We start from the raw sequence: 23,602 nt of genomic DNA on the forward strand, positions 1-23,602 counted from the left end.
TTTTTGGTGATGAGTTTTGGAAAGAAAATGAAAAAAAAAAATAATTTCTAATTATTGTCAGTGTAGTTTTGGACAGATCATCTGGCGTAGTTGCGAAGTGGTCTGAATTGCATTGGAGCACGACAGTGGGCGATGGCAAAAACTTTGGCACAAGGAAGGAAGCCTGGTAGCGGCAGAAAGCCAGGAAAAGGCAAGACGTTAAGAGAGGGAAGAAAGCCGGGCAGTGGTAGAAGGAGGAGGCAAGATATTGGAGGTAGAGACGCCGATGCGTCCCAACAGGATCAGGAATCGCGTCCCATCAGTTCCAGGGATATGGAGGCTGTAGACGCATTGAGAGAGTTGACGCATAGCCCGTCTTCTCACCCAGCTCATAACCCAACAACAGCACCGCCGCATGTGGCAGCAGCGGCCCCATTGCCTCCATCTATGGATTACAGCCAGCAGTCATTGATGGATCAGCAGTATCAATACCAATACCAGCAGCAGCAGCAGCAGCAGCAGCAGCAGCAGCAGAGGGTGGACGTGGTCCCTCCTAAGCCGTTCATCACTCACAAGATCTTGTTGTCTTCAACAGGGCAACCTGCCGGCCAAATGAATTCAAACTCAAATGCAAACCATAACCATAACCATAATTCAAACGGCGGTAACGTCAACATGAACATGAACATGAACTTTAACATTAATGGAAACAATCAAGACTCCCTGTCTTCTTTTCTAATGGGACCCTACAACTACTTGCAACGGCCATTCATTGTGAAACCATACCTTGATCTGTCTGCAAGCACAGCGCCACCGAACCAAGCACAACCACAACCGCAAGCAACCCACATCACAAAGAGTACGGAAACTACGGAGAAAAACACAACAATATGACATCCATTCCAGCATACCACTAAAACATACGTATATGCCACATTACAACCATTTGAAAAAATTCATAGATATTATATATATATATATGCGTATTTATTTATATGTATTTTTTAAGCAATGTATATTCAAAACTGAGCTCTTATTCAGTACTAATTCAAGATGCACTTTTTTTTCTAATTAAGCACACTCAAAAAACTAGAAAAAACCTAGCTAAGCGATTACTTGAGTGGAAAAACAATACAAGCACTGCAACCAAACACCGGCATGGACTCCCTAGAGGCTAGACTACAGTTTATTCAGGTGCTGAAAAACTTGCAAAAAACATTACACAAGACAAGGGACTCCACCACATCGTCATCGACAAGTACACCACCGTCATCGCAACCGAAATTGAACAATGACCCCATACAGTTCTATTTAAGAAACTACAGACATCATTATGAAGACTTCCACCAGTGTCTGTTCGATACTACCTTGAAGATGGACCCATTGGACAGATTGAATGTGGTGATATACTACATTAGAATAATAAAAAACTTGTATCCCCACTACAATTCCAGTACCAATATCGCCAAAGTGTTGAATGAAGTGTTACTAATGGACGTGGATCTGGTTTTTGAGCTGTGCCTGCCCTGCAACGACTGGAAATCCCTCACAAACCTGACCAGCTGCAAGGAGCTATTCCTCGACTTGTCAAGGCTAATCAAGTTCGACACCACCATCGTGTCCACATCATCAGAGGCCACAAACCCGGACGCAACTACCTGGTACAGCGTCAAGACTGAGAGGACCGTTCAAGACTACAAACACTCGTTGCAGCGAACAGAAACACTGCTAAAAGACAGGGACTTGAAAAAGCTGGCTTTCTTCCAACAGTTTGATGCCGATGCTATCACCATCAACCCAGAATTACAAACACTGCCAACAAACACAAACATTGTATTGCACAGGATGGAGTCAGACAGAGAATCACACAAGAGATCAAAGGAAACGAGCTGGTACATTGAAAGGCCTACCAACGACATCCTAGACGAAACCGAGTTTGAAACGTTGTGGACGCATTTTGAAACTGCTGATCCCGGGTTCGACAAAGTCGACTATAAAAATATCAAGACGTTGAATGAAATCGCTAAGGCGTCATACATGTACTAATATTTTATGATTATATATCTATATATCATTAATACAACATTTTGTATATATAAATGAGTGCGGGTAAAACTGATATCTTTTTCTCTGGATTTAGGAAGAAAACAAAGGGCATATTCAGCATTGGCGGCTAATTTCTCTCCGTTTATATTGTTCTAAACAATGTTTGCCACCCAGTGGCATTATGGTATATGAGCAACCGGCAGCGTTGTTGCAGTGGGCACGATAAATCACCGTGAGTAAGACGGCCACGCGTTAGAATTAGTCATTATCTCTTTTTACTGACACATTTTACAAGAATATTTCATCAACAGGGAAATCAAGCAATTCAGGGAAGTAAGGTGCTTCCTACCACCTTTTATTTCTGGATTTTTTTCCTTTTGTGGACCTATTGAACTCGCATTCGAGTTAATTGTACACAGTGATTACTAGGCTTTTGAACTCAGACTTTGTTGAGTGAAAGTTCCTCGAATTCACATGCGAAACCCAAAAATAACTGCTAAAAATTCTTTTTGTTCTTCTTTCGAAGTGATTTCACCCATTACAGCGTCTTCATGAAATGGGTTGAGAATGTGCCTGATTACAAGTTTAGGAACTGGAAGAAAATAACCTGCCAGTAGCCCAAGGAAACCTCGGTAGGATTGTTATGACCACACTTTCTTATGCGCGTTGAAGAGAAGAGAAATCCAACTACTCATCGAAGCCTTTACTTACTTTTGTTATACACGGCTATGGCCTTTTCGCTTTCCCCGTTCCTAAATTTAGTCGCCTCGGATTGTTTCGCCCTGTTTTTGGTAGTTAGGCCCTTCGCCTTTTTTTGTATTTTTTTATTCTTTGAGCTATCATCACCTAATAAGAAAATTTTCGATAATTGTTCAACAAATTGAAAGATAATAGCAAGCTTAGAAGTGGTTCTAATCTTTATCTTTGTCCGTTCGACACTAGCTAGTTTGGCCCTTATAACATTTTCAACAGAAAACGATTGTTGCCTGTTGTGGTTAACGAATTTACAGTCGAAACAGCAGCTTTGAGATATTCTCTGGGGAGAACAAAAATCTTGAAATGACTTTCACATTCTCCACTTCATCAAGGAAAAATGGGAGACCACCTTTAAAATCTGTTTCCACAGAAGACAATATTCATTTGTTAAGAAAGCAACGCCAACAACAAGCATCAAGGAACTCGACAGAGACTTCACATAATCCAAATAGTAACCTCTCAGCACTCGCCATTGATAATCGGGAAGATGAAGTACGCAGCGCTTCAACTACCAACTTGGACCGTTTGCGACAGGAGCAAGAAGAAAACCTATTAGAAATGGACTGTACCAAATCAACACTGCTTCATAGAGCAAACATGTTGGTGGACGTCCTACCATCTTTTGAAATGTATAATGCCTTGCACAGACATATTCCTCAAGGGAACGTCGATCCGGATAGGCATGATTTTCCACCTTCTTATCAGGAAGTACGTACACAAAGAATGACTATACTACCCACCACTGATAATTCTGTGGAAAGATCACCATTAACAGCGGTACTAGAACCTGAAAATACATGTAATAGTAGCACTACTCATTCACTTACCAACCTACATCCTTTACAAACGCAGCATCTTACACTAAATACCACAGGCCAACCACGCCATTCTTTGTCAGAGACTAATGTTAGCCAAATACCATTTGAAGATGATCTAAACGACTCAGATAATATTTTTATAGATAAATTATACACATTACCCAAAATGACCACTCCCGTTGAAGTTGATATAAGAATAACGAAAACAGCATCAATACCTCACGAGCGTCCTGAGGAACAATCCATATTGAAAGAATATACTTCCGGTGATATTATTCATGGTTATTGTTTGATTGAAAATCGATCTCCTCAACCTTTGAAATTTGAAATGTTTTACGTTACCTTAGAAGCATATATATCAGTAATTGATCGCCAAAAGGGGAAAAGAACTTTAAAGAGATTTTTAAGAATGGTCGACTTGAGCGCATCTTGGTCCTATACAAACATTGCCCCAAGTACAGGTATAAATATTGTTCCAGGAGAAAGAGATTTTGATGATGCCATTATTGGACTTTCAAATAGTAGAGAACTGAAGCCAAATACAAAATACAAGAAATTTTTCATGTTCAAGTTGCCCACACAGTTGTTAGATGTGACATGTAAACAAGAGCAATTTTCTCACTGTCTCTTACCGCCAAGTTTTGGAATTGACAAATATAAGAATAATTGCAAGTATTCCGGCATAAAGGTTAATAGCGTCCTTGGCTGTGGACATCTAGGTACAAAGGGCTCGCCCATTTTAACGTTGGATATGGCAGATGATAATCTATCCATAAATTATACCATTGATGCCAAAATTGTTGGTAAAGATAAAAGAACTTCCAAATTGAATATTATGAAGGAGAGAGAATACAACTTAAGAGTCATGCCTTTCCCTTTTGCCGGTGTTACTAATGAACAAAGTGAAAAGACATGTTTGAGACAACTAAAGGATTTGGAAAGGTTGATCGAGGATAGATTTGAAGCTTTAAACAAGATTTTCAAAAAGCTGGATTTAGATGAGGCAATTTCCAATTTAGATATCCATGATACAGATATCAGCGGGACTTTGGACGGCAATGAAGAGTTGGATTCGGATGAATTACTAAGGCGCAAGATGGATCAATTACACATTAATAATAGAATAGACGATGCCGCCAACCTATCACCATCATATGACTCCAAAAATATGATTCCAAAGGAGAATTTAGTTGAGACTGAGTTACGTTATAAATTTAAGAACAAAAACAAATCAAACTCAAGCTTGTTTTCTCATTTCTTAAGTTCCTCAGAAACAGGCTCATCGGCAGCCCCACATACATATAATTCTGGGTTAATTGTCTTATCAGTTAAAAAACCACAATCTGCATTGCCTTATTGGTCACCATCGTTGTTGAGGAAAACTAATAGATTTGAAGCCAAGAGTGAACAAGAAAAAGAAAACTGGCAAAGGTTAATGAATTTGCTTCCAGAGGGAGTGAAGAAACCACTAACTAAATTGGATGTAAACTTGACTTGTATCCAATCGAATAACAGTGCTGAACATAAACCTCCTGAGATAAGCTCTGTAACGACAGAATTTGTAGTTATTACAGCAAAATCCGATAACTCTATTCCTATTAAATTCAGTACAGAATTGTTAATGAACGAGAATAGGCTAAATGRATTGAAGACAAAATTCTCGGCATTCCAGAAAAAAGTTCAGGAATATCGTAAAAAATTTGAAGAAAACAATGTGAAGCTAAATGAACTTTACAACAGAAATAGAGATCAGATTATTCCAAGAGAATTGTTATTCACGAACTTTGTATCTGACCAATTAAACAATGATGTTGACAGTTTAGCTGGCTTAAAAGTTAATGTTATTGATTTGCATGACATTTTCAAGAAGCAGATTCACACTTTTGAAGAGGAAAATGAAGATATCATTTCCAAAAAGGGAGGCAGCAATTCTTCTTTGGCAACATCCAACAACAATTTCTTACAGGCGACATTCAGTAACGGCGCATCCACGGCTACTAAATTTACCCAGCAGATTGTGCATACTTGGGAAAAAGTTAAGCCTCTACAGTACAAGAGAGATGTAACGGTTAATTTGAAGTTAAATCCCAACATCAAAGAAACTTTAGTACCTAATTTTGAAACTTGTTTGTGTTGTAGGTTTTATTGCATCCGTGTGAATATCAAATTTGAAAACCATTTAGGTTCCATGAAAGTAGATATTCCTGTCGACGTGAAGAAATTACGAATCTAAACAGACGACACAGATTTTAAGAACTTGGTTGTTCACAAACCACTAATAGAAGGGGGAATATTTTTTTAACCATTCGATATACCTATTAATWCTACTATTATTATTATTATGTACAGTCACTATATTTTCTCTTCTTCTTTTTATATATACTTTGGGAACAAAATTTGCAAATATATTCCCTCACAGGTATGACAGCTCAAAGAAAAAAAAAGACAGATAGTAAGGATTTTTGTTTCATTAGGTGTGTTCCACTCATTTCAAACTTTAATACCCCAATGGATAGCGCATACACCAAAAGTTAAACTTTCGTAACCAGCAGATTTGAACCCTGCTTTCTCAATCATGGATTTGAACGTCTCTTGGTCTGGAAATCTTTCAATAGACTCCACTAAGTACTGATAAGAGTCGTAATCATTAGCAATCATGGATCCCATGACAGGCAAGACTTTAGCCCATTGTTGATAAGCCAAGTCCATTAACGGATTTTCGATCTTAGAAAACTCCAAACAATAAAAGATACCGCCTGGTTTCAAAACTCTATAGGCAGTGTTCAAACCCTTTTGAATGTCAGTGAAGTTTCTGATACCAAAGGAAACAGTGTAGATGTCCTTGGAATTAGACTCGATTTCTTCGAGAACTTCACCGTTGGAAACCAAAAAATTAACACGGGGGTCTTTGAAGTATTTTTTTTGCTCCATGGCTCTCTTTTCACCTTCTTTAAGCATGTCAGCGTTGATATCTACAATATCCATTGTAGATTCGGTGTCCCCGAATTTCGACTCAGCATGGTCCAGTAATCCGAAGGCAATATCACCGGAACCACCAGCCACGTCAATGAAGTTCAAGGGTGTGGTAGAGTTTGGTCTTTTCCCCGGGTCCAATTTGTTGATGAAATGATCTTTCCATAATCTATGGATACCCAACGACATGACGTCGTTCATCAAATCATAGCGATTGGCTACGGAAGAGAAAACATCACCAACCAGCTTCTGCTTGTTGGACTTCAAAACAGTCTTCGAGCCGAAATGCGTGTACTTCGGTTCTGTTTGTTGAGTTGTGGGCGATGGAGGGGCAATGGGGTCTTCTTCCTTGCACACCTTGTGCGCTTGGGTGAAAAACCTAGACAGCCTTGGTGGGGCAGTGACCAGTGAGCTTCGAACGATCCGTGAAGACAGCAACATGATACCTTTCTTGCTACAGTCTGTGCTGTTCCCTTTGTAGTTTCAATAGTGCCAATTTAAGGAGCGAGAATGGCAGATATCCTTATAGCTTCTAACTTAATCCTTTTTTTTTTTTTTCAATTCCAGCTTTTGCCGAATGCGGAAACTATTTTCCCTTTTTGGAATTGCAGGCAACAGGGCGTTGCCTTTTTCAGAAAAATCTTTAATTTAAAATGCACTTGCAAAAAGCCCAGTATCTAGTACCAACAAGATGACGGTGGGCGAGTTTGAGGACCTGTTCAATGCGACGGTACTTTGATTCGATTCGATTCGATTCGATTTTTTTTTGTCTTCTTGGTCTAAAAATAAACCTCAACTAATTACACAGAAATCGCAAAACCATAGCACATTCGGAGACGGACTGATGATCCCTCTAGCATTCCATCTCCGACTAGAATGTAAAGCAGATGTGCTCGGCCCAGCCACGGTGACCCGCAGACGTGTTTACCTGTGTATATGGTTAACAAATAGAATGACTAACGCGTTGTGCGGGTAACGCGCCACGTACTATTTTTGTTTTCATCTCATCTTGGTTAGATCATAACAGTGCAAGTGGGAGCTAGAGAAGGCCTCGAAGAACAGTGTTAGGAGAGGTAGAGGCTGCTATTTTGGCGTTGATTCTCATTTGCCCAATAAACTGAGTCAAACAAAATTTCATGATACTAATGGAAAATGTACAAAGAGACCGTGTACAGGACGAGCATGGGCATGATACCATAGAAAATATCAACAATTGCAAAGATAATAACAATAATATTCAAGTAAGGCGGATGAGGAAGACACAGCTGTCCAAGAAGGAGTTCCTCGAGAAGAGGAAATCAGACGTGTTGATTGCTGCTAAATCTTTGGACACGGAAATCCAGAACGTTAAAAATTTGAAACGATTGTCCATAGGTTCGATGGATTTGGTCATTGACCCTGAATTGGAGTTTAAGGTAAGCGGTAGAAACTCATATTCCTCAGAGTCCTCAAAGGAATCAATACAAGAATCGCTGCATGAACTAAACACTGTACAACTGGAAAAAAGGCAAGGGGAAGAACAGGGAGAAGAACAAGGAGAAGAACAAGGGGAAGGACAAGAGGATGAAGATGACGAGTATGAGGATGGTAATGCTACTAATGTGGACGACAGCATTGATGTGACTCAAACAGAGTATTTGCATGATGAAGAGACTTTGGAGAAGGAAAAGACTTCCAGGAATGCCTCTTCTTCAACTTCATATTCTGCGAGAGTAACATCCAGCAACAGAAGGTTGAGTGGGGTTAAATCGTTTGCACATGACGAGATTTTGGACGTGGCAGAAGATCACAACTCAAGTACGGCCAATTTAACTCAAAACCTATTGTGGGTTCCTGCCAACCAACATCCGAATGTCAAACCCGAAAATTATTTAGAACTAGTCCAGGATACTTTGCAAAACATTCAAATAACCACAGATCAAGATCCTGATGGAAAAAAATCGGATCTGGGTAATAGCCATGTATTTTCCAATAGGCAGCGCTCGGGTTCTATAGTTAGAAGACCCTCTCACTTGAAAACATCCTATACCAAATTCGATGACGAACCTTCTGCTGCGGATAGGCAGAGACAGGTCCAGGGACACGATCAAGCGGAGAAACGAATATCTTCACTCGAAGCCAAAACCATAAGGTCTGTGTCTTTGAAGGAAATCACTGAAGAATTAACCAAGATCTCCGATAATGCCGGTTTGACAGATTCAGATGCGATCACTCTCGCAAGAAGCCTGAGCATGTCCGGTTCATTCACTAATGAGAGCCTTCATTTGGGCAACAATAAAATCGAAAATGACAATGAGTTTGCATCAAATATGTTCAATAAGAGCGGGCTGACCATACCGGAGAGATCTTTGAGAAGATCTAAATTCAACACGTATAAAATCAGATCAGACAACAGTGAACTTCCGCCAACAGCAAGGCCTAACAACTCAATGAATGTAAAAGCAAATGACGACCGTAGAAGTGCATCATCGCCTGCATCCTACATACAACCGCCTCAAGATCAAGCTCCATTGAACGATTTCCAAGAGATTTTCGAACATTACAGAAGAACAAGCACTGATTGGGGTACTGAAAATACAAAATACGTCGATAGCACCAACTACTATTCAGACGAAGAAGATTTGACACATGCATCCATTTCCCAAGATAGTAGTTTCTTGTCCACAGATAGCTCTAACAATAGTGTTTTGGTGAAACCAAATAATGCAGGCTCAATGATTTCAGAAAGATTAGATCAGGATATAGCTTCCAGCGAGAATGAAGATGTAAACATTAACGAACCAAACCATGGCTGGTCATGGTTGAACTCCACGAATGAAAACTTGGCTAATAACGATAGTGCCTATGAGCAAGTGATAGATGATGAAGAAGAAAATGGAGATTGCGTTGGAGATGAAAAAACCGATTTTGTTAACTTAAGCGTATCTAGAAGAGCAAAGTCTACTAAACGTGCCTCTGAAAGAATAAATCATTCCAAGAATAGGCATTCGCCAATATTCCAGATGCAATCGGATGAGTCGAAGTCGGTGGTGGTTACATCTTCAGTCACTTCACTATCTCCGTCACATTCATCTGAATCCGCAGCATCTGCGGCAGTGGAGAAAGAGCGAGGCTTGCCTAATGACGACAAACCAAGTGCGCATAAGAAGCAATCGCTAGAAAAGAGACTTGTCAGACTATTTAAAAGGAAGCAGCATAATAAAAATTCCAAATCGGATGCCAAGGTAATCAAGAAAAACGTCAAACAGGAACTAAAAAAGAAGACTTCGCATTCAAGTTTATCTAAATTCAGAAAAAGCCCCAAAAAAAAATCTCAACAAATCGAAGTGGTACAAGATCGCCCTTCATCACCTGTTGAAACCGCTTCTTCCGAAAGTTTGAATACGGCAATTGAAATTGAACTCGTTGTAGAAAGCCCAGCTGATTCCAACATTTTTTCTGGCGGTAATACTAATCACAGTTCTGAATCGGTCGTGGAAACCATAAATGAGTTAGATGGCGACGATTCGTTCGATATCAGTGGCGGCGAAATTAATTATAGCGTCGAGGCGAGTGCTAATATGGGTAAAGACCCAGCAACCGAACCAAACGAGACCGTCAATGAAGAGGAGGAAGTTATCGTCCCAACTCTCGCACCTCAAATATCTACCCTACTTCCAAAAAGACTAACCTTTGAAGATGTTGTTACACCAGAATATCCAAACGCACCGATTAAATTCACAGATAGCGCCTTTGGTTTCCCACTGCCAATGATAACAAACTCCACAGTGATCATGTTTGATCATCGACTAGGTATTAACGTCGAAAGAGCGATCTACAGACTCAGCCACTTGAAACTCAGTGATCCGGGGAGAGAACTAAGACAACAGGTTTTGTTGAGTAACTTCATGTACTCTTATTTGAATTTGGTCAATCATACTTTGTACATGGAACAAATAGGCAGTGAAAATGCGGTATTCAATGGTGATTCCGCGCTGGCAATGACAGATAAGAATGACTCCGATGGTACAATTTTGATCCCGGATATTTAATTCATACATATTGGTAAGTCTGATATATATGCACATAATGACACGTATTTAAGGTATTAATAGTGCACATTTTTGGCACTGACCTTATTATTATCACGAAAAACGTTGTGGTATTGTCTACGAAATTTCAATACTTTTTTTTCTATTTTTCTCACAATATTGAAGAAAAGCTCATCTCATCTCATCTCGTAGTAAACCAATTGGTGACCAAATCATAATAGTAAGACTGTCCTGCGACTAGATTCTGTATCGGTATACACTGTAAAATATTAGAGAGAGAAAATGTCAAAAAACAATATGTACCGTATGCTCGTCTTACTAGAGGACGATACCAAAATAACTAAAGAAGATGAAAAATTCATCAAAGGTAAGCCAGGGAAAATGCATGAATTTGTCGATGAGTTAATGTTACCATTTCAGGTTGATGAACTAGACGAACTAAACGTTTGGTTTGATAAATTTGACGCTGAAATTTGTATACCGAACGAAGGTCATATTAAATATGAAATTAGCAGTGATGGTTTAATTGTACTTATGCTAGATAAAGAAATTGAGGATGTTGTCGAAAAGGTAAAGAAATTCGTCGAAGAAAATGTCTGAAATGATAAAGATCATTTTAGGTTTTGCATTTGGGTTAATATGGTTGTTGTGTATACGTACGTGCATAAAAACTAAGAGAGAGAAACAGGTTGTGCATCAATACAGGGACACGTACACATGCACGGTAAGTTGAATAGTGTATTTTCATTATTTTATAAAGTTTGTAGAACAATCTCTAATTTATTTAGTCTTTCCTCTACATTCATTTTTGTAGCTGCATTGTCCTTCTCATCAATCAACTCCAGCAACATGATGGACAGCAGTTCTTTGTTGTAATATCGACACCACAGAGCATGTCCATTAAAATCTGTATGTTCCAACCTTTTGATAGATGCCCGGTGAAAGCAGGCTGTGCACTGGACCAAATCCTCTTTCTCGAATTTCGTGTAACCGAGAAGCAACAGTCCAAGAAGAGAATAGTCGTTACAATTGAAAAAACTGGCCAGTTTTTGCATGTTCTTTTCAGTCAAATAGTAAAATATACGGGATGAGTTCCTTTTCAGATTGAATATTTCTAATCCGGATGTTATCTTCTCAATATCTGTATAAATTCTCTCAATGTCTATAATAAGTGTTTGTGAACTTAAATGGTATTCTTTGTTCACGTCGAATTGATTTCTTTTCCACGGACACTGATCTAGATGATTATTGATAACATTCGAATGCCATATTTTTTCATTCAACTTCCTGTTGTAATCAGCGGTACTGTCATCATTCTTTGATAAGTGCATCGACATGATGGCGTGGCAACAGCAGCACTTAAAGACCGCCTGGGCCCTGGATTGTCCTTGATATGGTTTCCAACCTTTCGATGCTAAAGTTAGCGGATTGACCCACCGAACGTCCCATTCAATGAGCATGAGTCTCGTATAATTTTGGGTCAAACATATTCGCTCCAACATGGCCTGCGAGTCATGTAATTGGAACCCAGCAAAATCACTAGAGCTTTCATGTACTAAATCGTCGAACAATTGGACACGATTTTTGCACCTTTCTGGGAGCATTGAGCTCCCGTCATAAGCTTTCTTCCTATACCTCCATTTAGTAATAACTCGCTGTGCTAGGGTTTCCTTAGCTTTTCTCGACGCAAGTTTGGTCTTCTTTCGCAAGGAGTCCCTGATAGACCCTAATCTAGCATCTAATTTGTCCTCATCCATCGATAGCAGCCTTAGTTTCTTCTCCAATTCTTTGGGATTAGTGTTTATTCTTCATCATTCCTTTAAACATGACAATCCCGTTCGTTCTGAGTGACTTAAATTGAAAATTTTTCAAACATTTTCCATATTGAATAACCAAAACAAAGAGCATTTTGATTTGATATCAATGTTTGAAGATTTGATCTCATCATCAGAAGAAGGTTTTTAACAGTTTTTATTGTTTGAACTCATTTTAAAAGAGAGTTGCACTGCGGTTTTTTTTGGGAGAAATTTTGTGGGGTATTTCAATCATTGTTCCAAGTTTAAGTTCCGTTTTCTTTAATAAAAGAAACTTCTCATTATTAACAGGCTTTTATATTTTCGAATAGGACTCTTTCAAGATTTTCGCTAAAGTATTTGTTTCTGTGATATATTACCAACTTAATTTCGGGTGCGTATTGCTGAATATATAAAAATTGATCACAATGCCTATTATGTTGGAAGACTACCAAAAGAACTTTTTAGAGTTAGCCATTGAATGTCAAGCCCTGAGATTTGGTTCTTTCAAGTTGAAATCAGGTAGAGAATCACCATATTTCTTCAATTTAGGATTATTCAATACCGGTAAATTGCTTTCCAATCTAGCTACTGCGTATGCAATCGCCATCATACAATCTGATTTGAAGTTTGATGTAATTTTTGGTCCTGCCTACAAAGGTATCCCACTAGCTGCCATTGTTTGTGTGAAATTAGCGGAGATTGGTGGCTCCAAATTTCAAAACATTCAATATGCATTTAACAGAAAGGAAGCCAAAGATCATGGTGAAGGTGGTATTATTGTCGGCTCTACTCTAGAAAACAAAAGAATATTAATAATCGATGACGTCATGACCGCTGGCACTGCCATTAATGAAGCATTCGAAATTATTGGAAATGCTAAGGGTCAAGTTGTCGGCTCCATCATTGCCCTAGATAGACAAGAAGTCGTGAGTACTGAAGATAAAGAAGGTTTGAGTGCCACTCAAACCGTTAGCAAAAGATACGGTATTCCTGTCTTGAGCATCGTTTCTTTGATTCACATAATCACGTACTTGGAAGGCAGAATAACGGCAGAAGAAAAAAGCAAGATTGAAAAATACCTTCAAACCTACGGTGCTTCCGCATAAAATCATCTTTTTATTAATTGATTTCTTTATCTCTTTTTAAAAATTATTAGTCTTCGTTACTACGATCCATGCACACCACTGATTTCTATATATAAAAAACGAAGTATATATATATATGTATATATATACATATATATAGAACGAGAGAGTTTTCCTGTTATATTTTTTGTTGTCTGTTCCTCTTACTAATAATTATATTCAAATTCTCTCTTATGTTCAACTACAACCGGATTAGATTGCATAACATTAATGAACTCAACTTGATGTAAGAAATTTAAAAAAACAGCATAAATATACATACCATATACATGGAGAGAGTAAAGAAAAAATCATCTTCTAACAACTTTGTATTTGTTCTTTGGTGCCTTGAATGATTTCTCCGCTGTAGTTACCTGAGGAGCGTCGTAGACAGATTTTGTCATCGGATGACCCATTAAGAACGGGCTGTGTAGTGGGACGATTTCGTTCATCTTGAAACCCTTTACACGAGGTATTTTCCTGAATTCAATATTATCAAAATCAGGACCATATGGAATTTCTCTTAAACATTCAATGGTAGTTGGATTTCTTTTCATGTATTCGCCAACAGCTTTCATCAATTGCCTCTTCCCACCTTTAAATCTAGTGGCTCCACCAACTAATTGCCCATTTTCTTTGAAAAGAACACGAATTCTACCAGGATTACCAAAATCTTGTGGGTGACACTTTTCACCTTCGAAAATGCATAGTATTCCTAGTTCACGAACGGCATCTGCCATAGTCTTTGCTAACGGGTTCTCAACTGCCAGCTCCTTAGGAACTCGTCTACCTTCTTTGTGCGATCTGTTCACGTCAAAGTAGCAAGGGTAAAGTATCTGAAATCTTTTAACTTCTTCTAAATCTTTTTTGGAAATCGCCTCAGAACGTTCAACTTTACCAGTTTTGGGATTGATAAAACTTAGTTGCTCTTTTTCATCGTTAATTTTGTCATTTGTATTACTATTCATGCCTGGGAAAAGGGCAGGTTCTTCTTGGTCTTGGCTTCTTACCACTGTAGTCGTTATCTTTGGAGCTATCGGCGTTCTCAAAGAGGGATCCAACTCAGCCAACTCCATATCGAGATCATCAATATCGTTGAAATCGTCAATTTCTTCTAATCTAGGCATATTGCTTCTATAATGATTTATTTCTTTACCTTATTCTTCTTTGATTTCGTACTTTAGTCCTAGCTTGTTGAATCAATGAACTTTTTTTTTTCAGTTTATAAAAGCGTGAAAAATGAATACTTTGAAGATTATCCTTGAAAGAAAGAAACTGTTTACGAAGAAGCTGGAAAATTAATCAGTTCATATTGCTCTAATGTGCGCTCCAATGTGCTTTTTCTTGCTGGCTTGCTCAAAATATTTACTTAGTTTTCATGTTCATCAGTACATATGATATCTAATAAAACTGCATCAAGCGCCTCCAATAATAAACTGGCATTTAAGTAAGGATTTTGGAGCATGGCATGAACTCGACCAGCAGCTTCATGGGAGTCTCTTAGACCGACTACACGCCCACAAATCTCGGCGAAAAGCCTTTGAAGGCTCGTTAAAGCATCCTTTTCTGTCCTTAACTTTTCACCTTTCGTTCTTACTGGCTCTGTTGTTTCATTTCTTTTCCTTTCTAACAAGCCATTATCACCCCATAGCATATTCTTAAATCCGATTATGGCTTCAAGCGTTTGGTCCTCTGACCTCAATTTCTGAATACTGACCTTTATGTATTTTTCGATGGTACTGCCAAGAAGTTGCTGTAAAACAGTGATTATAGCTCTGCCTCTTAACCAGCCAGAATTCGCTTTATTCAGTTGGAATAATGAAATAAATAGATCGCATATTTGCTTAACAAAAGATTTGTTTTGCGAATAGAAAGGATACCCAGAATCAGTAAAAAAGTGTCTTTCATCTTCATAAAAATTCAATTCTTCGTCGTCTTTGCTGGTTTGTAGATCTACAACAGAGCTGCTGTTACTCGTACTATTACTACTGCTATTCAACTCATGAGGCCGTTCTTCCAATACATCATCATGCATATAGTCTTTGTCTAGTCTGAATGAAGCGGGATCAGTTAAAAATCTTCTAAAAATATCATCTCGGCATATTTCAGAAATAGACAGCAACTCTCTCAAATATTTTTCCAGCTTTTGCTTTCTTTCTTCATGAAGTAATGTCTTTGTGACGTGATATTTCAACGACATTTTTACTTTTGATGGAAACAGATCTTGCAGTTGTTTCATCAAAGGCTTATAATTTTTTTTCAAGTATGCGTTCAAATCGAAAAATTCATTAAATCTTCTTGCCATATCCCATGAACTTACTTGCCCGTTATTAAAATGATGAATGTTTATGATATAGTACGTTATTTCGGTTAGACTTTTACTAGAACCCTCACTAAAGTAAGACCTGATGTAAATTTTAGTCTTTCTGAACAAACTGTTAGCATTTTCTTGAACCATATATTGCTGTTTCAGGAGCTCTTTCATTTCTAGTTCTTTTAATAAGGTCCTTTGTGATTTTTTCAAAATTTTTAACTGCGTTTGATTATTGGTTAAATCTGCCTTCAGAATCAGATGCCTTAACAATTCTAGTTCTTTCTCAATTTGGTCAATTGAGATAGTTAAACTTGCTATATTATCCCTAAAATTATTTGAGCCATAGTGTTGACTATGGATCGAATCCCAATTTTTACTGGAGGTGCTAGATTTTCCTACACTATGCGGTAAATCCAACTGATCCTCGGCGAGGTAAAATTCAGAGGTGTTATCATTGTCATCGTCAAAGAGTTTATCTTTAAAGATATTATTGTTATCTGATCCAAACAATTGTGAATATTGTGGGTTTGCGCTTTTTTTTGCTTTATCTAGCTTTAAATCAGATCCATTTACTATATTGTCTAAAGCGTCTGTAATGCCAGGGTTTGCAAAAATTCTAACAGGGTTCATAAAATCTATCTTTGTAGTCTCCCTTATAGCTTTGTTTTGTTTTGCGTTGTTATCACTGCTACTCATGGTCAGAAAATGAACGTATATGTCAGTCGAAATAATGTCTGGTGTTGATAACATTTTGAGGAAGAAAGGCGAACTCTTAAATAATGGTAAAAGCTTATCGTCTAGATATTTTATAGCTTCTGTTTGTAGCAAAAGAACACTTTTTCGAGCTAGAATAAATGTCTCTTCGTCGTTATTCATATGCAAAGAACCTGTGAAAAGGATCACGTTTCTTACCAATCCCTCATCCAGCAATTTCATATTTTGTAAGTTATCGTTTTGAAAAAATTTCGAAGAAATTTCTTGTAGCTGAATATTGTTAATTCCAGAATATCCAGAAATTATGTCCTCAGATGTGGCATCCTCTAAGGGATTTTTGAATGATTCAATTGTTTGCGAATACTCTAAAAACGTGCTACCCTGGGATTTAGAAACACTTTCTAAAAACGACTTGAAAAATGGGAGGCACTTGCTGTCATCTATAATTTCTCTTAACGTGATCGCGCTAAAAAATAAATTCATCTCCTTTAGAACTATTCTACTATCCATATTCAAGTCTGAGTAATTGCTGTCCCTTACAGTTCTTTCGTTTTCGGTTTTGGTTCCCGAATCGGAATATGATGATTTCGATTCAATTAAATTCAAGGAGAGTAATAAACGTTTCTTGTATTTCAAGTCTTCTTTGCTTAAATGCTCAATATCTTTCAATTGGTATATCTTGAGAGCTAATGAGAATGCAACATACTTGATGTCACTTATATCTGTCATAGAGTCAAGCCGGTTGAGGTAATGCTCGAACTGTTTCCCCGTATAATTAACACTGAGTTCCAACTTTTCGTTGGAGGAATCTCGTACGTCTTTATTTGTGACGTCATTGATCGCATTCCTATGGTCTTGTAATTCTTTGCTTAGCATTCTTCTTATTTTATGAACTTTATTTTTCTCTTCAAAGTAGTTCTGTGAAATGCTAACAATTTTCAAGTTCCAATTATCTGGATCGCTAAGTTTGATGATTAGTGGGGAAATAATGCATGTAGTGAGCACTTCTGTCATTAACGTGAAAACAAACAGTGAATCCAACTCATCGTTATCGAAAATATATGGGAGAAGTCCAATCACAGATTTCCTTATGGACTCTTCAATTTCGTTCTCAAGAGCATTGGGTTTCAATGATAATGATTTATGTAACTTGTAGTTTTTATTAAATTCTACAGCAATTTGTAGATCAATATTAGCTGCTTTTTGTCTTTCAAGAGTCAAATCGCTCAATACAGCTTCTCTTGCGTCACAGAAAGTACTGAAGTGTTTATTGAATATAGGTAACAGTTTCAAAACAATTAAACTGGCACTATCGTTCTTCATTAATTTCCCCTTTACTACTAGGAGCGTCTGTAGAAATTTCCACTTCATGACTTTCAGAAATTCAGCATCAGCGCTTCGGTCGATTTTCGTGAACCAGGACTCTACGAAGTCCTTAATGATCAAGTCAACAATACTCTCCAATTCTTTACCAATTTGCGCATTCCCTTCACTTATGAATTCTTCAGCTGATCTTAATTCTCTCTCTACCTTCACAGCATTTGGCTTTTCAGGCACAAGGCCAACAAATTTTGGCTGAACCTCTGGTGGGTCAGGTAAAGATTTGAAGAGTACGAGGTAACCAAATATGAAGATGCTGAAAAGAAATCCCAAAAGAAAATCAGCTATCGACCATCGTATCATAAGTACCAAGCAAAACAAAACTAAAACCAATTGAAACTGTTGCAAAAGAGTGAGCATACGATACCATATCAAAATGCAAAACGTATGCACTTACGGCGCTTTTCCAAAGCCAGAGAATCTTTTACTCTTTTATGCATTGTGTTTGTTTACATTTTTGTAGAGTTCAATACTGCGCTGAAAAAAAAAAGAATAAAGAAGCAGTAAAAATCCATAAAACTATAACGGTCTGTATATACTGGTTTTTAAATACAAAGTTGGATTGGGTTGCGTATCATTATTGTATGTAGCTTTACATAATTTACAGAGTAACTCAAGCGCCCTTGAATAGCGAATCTTGCAATGTTCTAATATCTCTGCTTATACCCTTGACGAATTCCAGTCTCTTTGGTTCATCTTCCAAAAGCTGTTGCTCTTCCAGAGTGGTGGGTATTATTCTCGAATTCAAATACTTTGGATGCGTCAAGAATTTGCTTAGTGCTGCACTTAATCTTTTCTTATCATAATCCGAATCTAAACCAATGACTAGTTCTACGACTCTATCCTTATCATCAGAGTTCTTAGATTCAATTAACAGTTCTTGATAGTTTAGTAAGTTTAACATTTTCTGTAACAAAACCAATTGATTGGTTTCCTTTATCAATGAGCTTGATACCGCTAATTTGTTATCGCCCCAATTGTATATTGTTGATTTGATTTGTTTGCCAAAATATGAGACAAAGAGGCAAGTCTCAGGTAAAACCTTGATGCCTAATTGACTCAATAACAATAGGATGATAGACAACAGACCATTGCTCCAAATGTTATGTAGTCTGGGCGATAATTCAGGTTTGATATCTCCCTGCTGTATAGCCACCGACAGTGGGCTTTCCAGTAAAACAGTATACAGTCCACTATTGATAAATGTATCGGCAATTTGTTCAATCGAACACAATTCAGAGATAAAAGTCAAAGTAATTTGCCCAAGCACTGGTTCATCATTAATTCTAACCAAATGTGCGCTTGAATATAAGTTTAAAATTACTTTCAAAGTCCCTACCTCATTTAAAGATGATGCTAAGATAACATTGAATTTCTTAGAAGGACTCAAATCCGTGATTTTCTTGAACAGCGATAGTAATAAAAGTAAATCTTGAGTATTTTCCTCCAAGTTGGCAATCTGTGTGGCATGGTCCGCATTTAGGCTCTTTGTAGAGCACTTATTAATCTGGCATAAGATGTTAGATAGTATCAAGTAAACACCTTTGCTGAATACCGATTCAAAAAACTCCAATAATTGATCAGATACTGACTCGATAAAATGATCACCCGTAGTGACCAACTCTAAAAGGATTAGGGCGGATCTTAATAGAGGTCTATAGAAATTGTTTTTGAAAGATCCGCCAATCATCTTTATAAAATCAATTTCATCAGATTTGAAAATTATAAAAATCTTGTTTAATAGTTCAACTATTTTCCTTTCATTCAGTGACTTCCCTGATAGCTTGAAAGAATACAAGATATAAAACGCCAATTCAATCCTTTCCAAATATATTTGAGTAAATAGCTGTTTGTCTGAACCAAATTCAATATTCAATTGTAAGAAATGCGCCACTAGGTCAATAAAGCTATCACTTAGTGGATTTGGGCTCCTCTTAACAAATGTGGTGATTAACGCACCCCAAGCCTTTGCAGTAGATATTTCGTAATTCACATACTGTAAATTTAATGAAGCATCGATGATTTCTTTTCTAAAATCGTTCTGGTTGATGCTAGGTTCGCACCAATTAGGGTCATTTTTCAATACTAGATCTAATAATTGAATATCGTAACCGAAATTCTCGTTTTCATTTATTTTTGACAAGGGAATTTTTTGAAATGATTTTAATTCCAGACTAGGCCATTGAGCTTGAAATTTGAGATTCAAATCATCATGAAACGTTTTATCGAACCCATCAATTTGGAAAAAATGACTGACTAGCTCAAATAAATCTGCTTGGTTCAAAAAGCTTAGAATTTTTGCATTTGAATCGTTTGAGTTATAAATGTACAATGCAAAAATTTCTACAATTCTCGAGACTAATTTGTATTTCTTAATAAGATGAATAGTCTCATCACGAGTCAAATTTTCTTTCTTTTGGAACAAAGTTTTGGAGTTCTTCAATTTGTTCAATAAGATATCCACGAATTTGCAGTCTTTGATGAAAATTTTAGAATTTGTCCAAGTGTTTAAAACATATGTGATTGTTTCCAAAAGTTTACAACTGACCTCTTCGGGCATCGAGTCTAGCAGTAGAGCATTTTTTTGTAAAACAGTTAAAATTGATTTGTTCTTATCTATGGACGATTCATCATTACTGTTTTTGTTAGAGGCAAATTGGCCGGTTAAGAAAAGAATTGATAACCCATCTTGTTTGCTCTCTAGTAAAGTCGTGAAGAAAATGTAAAGATTTTGTAAAAGGCCCCAATTTTGTACAGGAGAATTCAAATCAGATAGGACCTCTTCTAAAAATTTCATTGACTTAGATTCTCCCAAGAAGGATAACAAAAACGGATATTCGTCATTCCAAGGCGCTTCCACCAAATAACTTAGTAGTTCTATGATTTGAGCTTTCAGAAAAACGTAATTTGGTAAAGTGTAAACGTCGATCAATTTTGAGGAGTTCATGAAAATCAGTTTTTCCAGGTTGCTTGGTTTTAGGTCATGATTACTACCTCTGATGGAAATCAAGAGTTTGCATAACTTAAAAGAGTTATTCATCAATCTGGAATATAGGTTGCCTAAGATCTTGTCTCCCAAAATCTTAGTTGTGGCATCCAATGGCGAAATGAGAATATTCATCAGAGTATTTGGGGCCAAGTCGATGGAGTCCATAGGAGTTAGAAATACCTGCAACAGTTTATTTGCTGAGGGAAAAGTAATCAGTTGATCCTTTTGAGATGGATTCATGGTGAAAACGTTGTGAAGCACATTATAAAAAATCGAAGTCAAATGGAAGGCGATTTCGAATTTTTGTAGGAAGTCATTATATTTCCAACTGTAATAGCTTTCAAAAATATGGACTGCATGTAGGACCAGCTTGTTGATAATATCAATTTTAGTCCTTTTGGAGATATGACTGTTTTGCAGAGATAAGGATTCTTGAATGAAAATGTTTGTTAGTTTAAGCAATTGAATAGTAAATTTGTAATCGCCTGTTGATAATTCAACCGAACCAAGAATCATATTGGAAAGACCTGTCTTCCCGTATTTATCCAATAGTTCTGATCTATTCAAATAAGAAGAGACCAAATGGGGGTAATTTGGTGTGAGCATTGTCAGAAATTCGCAACACTTCACTATTAAATTATAATCCTTCTTTTGTAGTGAAATTTCGAAAATCTCAAAAATTACTTGAATGATCGACGCGTTATTTAGAGCGCTGCTTGTAGTGTCTAGAGAACTCGACAAGCTTGATAATATTTCATTTGATCTCTCCAAGGTTGTCCTTGGATCCACGACATTAGCAATTAATTTTATTATGGATATCATCAGTTCATGGTGTGAGTGATCCAATTGGGTACCCTTTTCCGTATACGAATGTAGTAGATTTTGTAATATTCTACCCACTAGAGACCAACCGTTATATTTGTAAAGAAAGATGATCAGGTTTGAAGTCATAGGTGGCTGCTGGCCATTATCTTCTTGCTGTTGTTGTTTGATGGAAAGTATTTTGGCCTTTGTAGATTTCGGTATCGACATTAAACTATTGGAATTATCTCTTTCTAGAGGGGGCGATACTAGCAAATCGGATTTCAATTCTATCAAATCAGGTATAATGATATCCGAAGAGGAAAACGAAGATGATGCTGTTATGTCTGCTATCAAATCGTAATCCAAGTCGTTTAAGCTATTTTTGGAGATCGCGAACGAATTAATATCTTTCAGTTCGAAATTGGCAAATTCCGTATCGATTAATGATAGATTTATCAAGGGGATAAGTGATTCGTTTAATAGCGGCAATTTAGCCTTTAGGATGCTTAGTTTGTCTTCAAAAGTGTCATTCGTCAAGAAATTTTCAATAAATTGCCTTGGGGCCTTTGAAACTATCTTGGCGAAAACATGAGAAGTGGATGCTGTTATAGGGATGAAGTTCAAAGAGAATTCCAAAAAAACTGTAATGATGGTAGTGTAGGTGGGATCAAACGATAATACTTCTGCCAAAGTGTCCAATTCAGGGAAAATGTTTCGTGATTCGGCAAATTGCGCAAATTTGGCTATTTCTGGATCTTCCAATGATTCTGATTGTTGCAATGCTAGTCTATGGTAGAGTATGCAGGACCAAGCATAATGGATCATGGGATGGAAAACGGGATCTTCGTTCACGATACTGGTTGTTAAATCATTTTCCAAAGCGGCGTTGATGGTTTCGAAAGTGCGTGAATCGGAATATAAAGGTGATTGAAGGTCAAATTGAGCTACTGCGGTGTTAAGCCCGAGCATCAAAATGGTCGTGATTGCTGTTAGGGACGATATTCTGGAAACAAGCGTTTTTGAAAGGTAACTCAGGTCTTGGAAATTCTGAAACTTATAAAACTGCGATGAAGAAGTGTCGATGGTTTTTTCCGGAGAGCCGACGTGTCTGATAAACTCGACGAATTGATTTTGAAATTGAAGGAACCATTGGTTGACGATTCCTACGGGTACTTTTGTATTAAGGATGAGCAAGTTTAAAATCTGTAGGATTAGCAACACAAGCTTCAAATCGGAGAAATTCTTCAATTGAACCAGTGAATCTAACGTGACACTGTCTTGATCATCGATCCGGCCTTGCTCCAAGACCGACGCCGTGGTAGTGTCGTACGTCTGCATGATGGACGCTATTAAAGAGATCAGCCTTTCCGCTATGTTGAACTTATCGTTGGCAAAGAAAGAGTGTACATCGGGGTCAATATCTGGGTGGACGAGAAGCGAGTACAGGATGTGTAGTTTGGACGACCTCTCGGATATAAAGAGCTGAGCAGCGAGGCCAGGGTCCTCAGAGTGAGCAAACGACGGATCATCATCGACGTTTATCTGCAGTAAATGTGCGATTAAGGAGCGCAGTTTATTGTCACCGCGTGGTGCGACTACGTCCGGCTTTGGCTGTGAAACACCTTGGATGAGCGTTGCCTTATGCGTCTTCAAAAACTGTCTTATTTGAGCCAGTTGGCTAGCGTCCACAGCGGAAACATCAGCAGCAGCATCGTTGATGAAGTTGGCGACGTAAGTGAAGGATAATTCCTGAGCGGGATTCCCAATTGAGTGTGTAGCCATGGCTGGTGGAGTCCTTTTCTTCTGGCGGCGGCAAGGGATGGCTAGGCTAAAATTGTGTTTCGTCGAGTGGTTCAAGACGTTTATAAGCATATGTTT

The 23,602-nt window shown here is 37.7% G+C and overlaps 11 protein-coding genes across 11 annotated transcripts; 6 read left to right on the top strand and 5 right to left on the bottom strand.

Annotated features, from left to right (window-relative positions):
* Window positions 1-132: 132 nt before the first annotated feature.
* On the top strand, window positions 133-873 carry DAT1 (Dat1p; the record flags this gene model as incomplete). The annotated part of the gene is made up of 1 exon (XM_018367026.1): window positions 133-873. The coding sequence occupies one exon, from the start codon at window positions 133-135 to the stop codon at window positions 871-873; it is 741 nt and encodes a 246-aa protein (XP_018219960.1).
* Window positions 874-1,137: 264 nt separating this feature from the next.
* CTK3 (Ctk3p) lies at window positions 1,138-2,025 on the top strand (the record flags this gene model as incomplete). The annotated part of the gene is made up of 1 exon (XM_018367027.1): window positions 1,138-2,025. One exon carries the CDS (start codon window positions 1,138-1,140, stop codon window positions 2,023-2,025), a length of 888 nt encoding a protein of 295 aa, XP_018219961.1.
* Window positions 2,026-3,084: 1,059 nt separating this feature from the next.
* Window positions 3,085-5,832, top strand: BUL2 (ubiquitin-ubiquitin ligase BUL2; the record flags this gene model as incomplete). The annotated part of the gene is made up of 1 exon (XM_018367028.1): window positions 3,085-5,832. The coding sequence occupies one exon, from the start codon at window positions 3,085-3,087 to the stop codon at window positions 5,830-5,832; it is 2,748 nt and encodes a 915-aa protein (XP_018219962.1).
* A 257-nt stretch (window positions 5,833-6,089) lies between these two features.
* COQ5 (2-hexaprenyl-6-methoxy-1,4-benzoquinone methyltransferase) lies at window positions 6,090-7,013 on the bottom strand (the record flags this gene model as incomplete). Its single annotated transcript, XM_018367029.1, has 1 exon — window positions 6,090-7,013. The coding sequence occupies one exon, from the start codon at window positions 7,011-7,013 to the stop codon at window positions 6,090-6,092; it is 924 nt and encodes a 307-aa protein (XP_018219963.1).
* Window positions 7,014-7,708: 695 nt separating this feature from the next.
* Window positions 7,709-10,603, top strand: ZDS2 (Zds2p; the record flags this gene model as incomplete). Its single annotated transcript, XM_018367030.1, has 1 exon — window positions 7,709-10,603. One exon carries the CDS (start codon window positions 7,709-7,711, stop codon window positions 10,601-10,603), a length of 2,895 nt encoding a protein of 964 aa, XP_018219964.1.
* A 282-nt stretch (window positions 10,604-10,885) lies between these two features.
* On the top strand, window positions 10,886-11,203 carry DI49_3984 (uncharacterized protein; the record flags this gene model as incomplete). The annotated part of the gene is made up of 1 exon (XM_018367031.1): window positions 10,886-11,203. The coding sequence occupies one exon, from the start codon at window positions 10,886-10,888 to the stop codon at window positions 11,201-11,203; it is 318 nt and encodes a 105-aa protein (XP_018219965.1).
* A 152-nt stretch (window positions 11,204-11,355) lies between these two features.
* PML39 (Pml39p) lies at window positions 11,356-12,360 on the bottom strand (the record flags this gene model as incomplete). The annotated part of the gene is made up of 1 exon (XM_018367032.1): window positions 11,356-12,360. One exon carries the CDS (start codon window positions 12,358-12,360, stop codon window positions 11,356-11,358), a length of 1,005 nt encoding a protein of 334 aa, XP_018219966.1.
* A 464-nt stretch (window positions 12,361-12,824) lies between these two features.
* URA5 (orotate phosphoribosyltransferase URA5) lies at window positions 12,825-13,505 on the top strand (the record flags this gene model as incomplete). Its single annotated transcript, XM_018367033.1, has 1 exon — window positions 12,825-13,505. One exon carries the CDS (start codon window positions 12,825-12,827, stop codon window positions 13,503-13,505), a length of 681 nt encoding a protein of 226 aa, XP_018219967.1.
* Window positions 13,506-13,834: 329 nt separating this feature from the next.
* Window positions 13,835-14,650, bottom strand: SEC65 (RNA-binding signal recognition particle subunit SEC65; the record flags this gene model as incomplete). Its single annotated transcript, XM_018367034.1, has 1 exon — window positions 13,835-14,650. The coding sequence occupies one exon, from the start codon at window positions 14,648-14,650 to the stop codon at window positions 13,835-13,837; it is 816 nt and encodes a 271-aa protein (XP_018219968.1).
* A 242-nt stretch (window positions 14,651-14,892) lies between these two features.
* MDM1 (Mdm1p) lies at window positions 14,893-18,291 on the bottom strand (the record flags this gene model as incomplete). Its single annotated transcript, XM_018367035.1, has 1 exon — window positions 14,893-18,291. One exon carries the CDS (start codon window positions 18,289-18,291, stop codon window positions 14,893-14,895), a length of 3,399 nt encoding a protein of 1,132 aa, XP_018219969.1.
* A 253-nt stretch (window positions 18,292-18,544) lies between these two features.
* Window positions 18,545-23,596, bottom strand: NUP188 (Nup188p; the record flags this gene model as incomplete). The annotated part of the gene is made up of 1 exon (XM_018367036.1): window positions 18,545-23,596. One exon carries the CDS (start codon window positions 23,594-23,596, stop codon window positions 18,545-18,547), a length of 5,052 nt encoding a protein of 1,683 aa, XP_018219970.1.
* Between the last annotated feature and the right edge of the window lie 6 nt (window positions 23,597-23,602).

This window comes from Saccharomyces eubayanus, chromosome XIII (genome assembly GCF_001298625.1).
Source record: "Saccharomyces eubayanus strain FM1318 chromosome XIII, whole genome shotgun sequence".
Lineage (NCBI taxonomy): Eukaryota > Fungi > Ascomycota > Saccharomycetes > Saccharomycetales > Saccharomycetaceae > Saccharomyces > Saccharomyces eubayanus.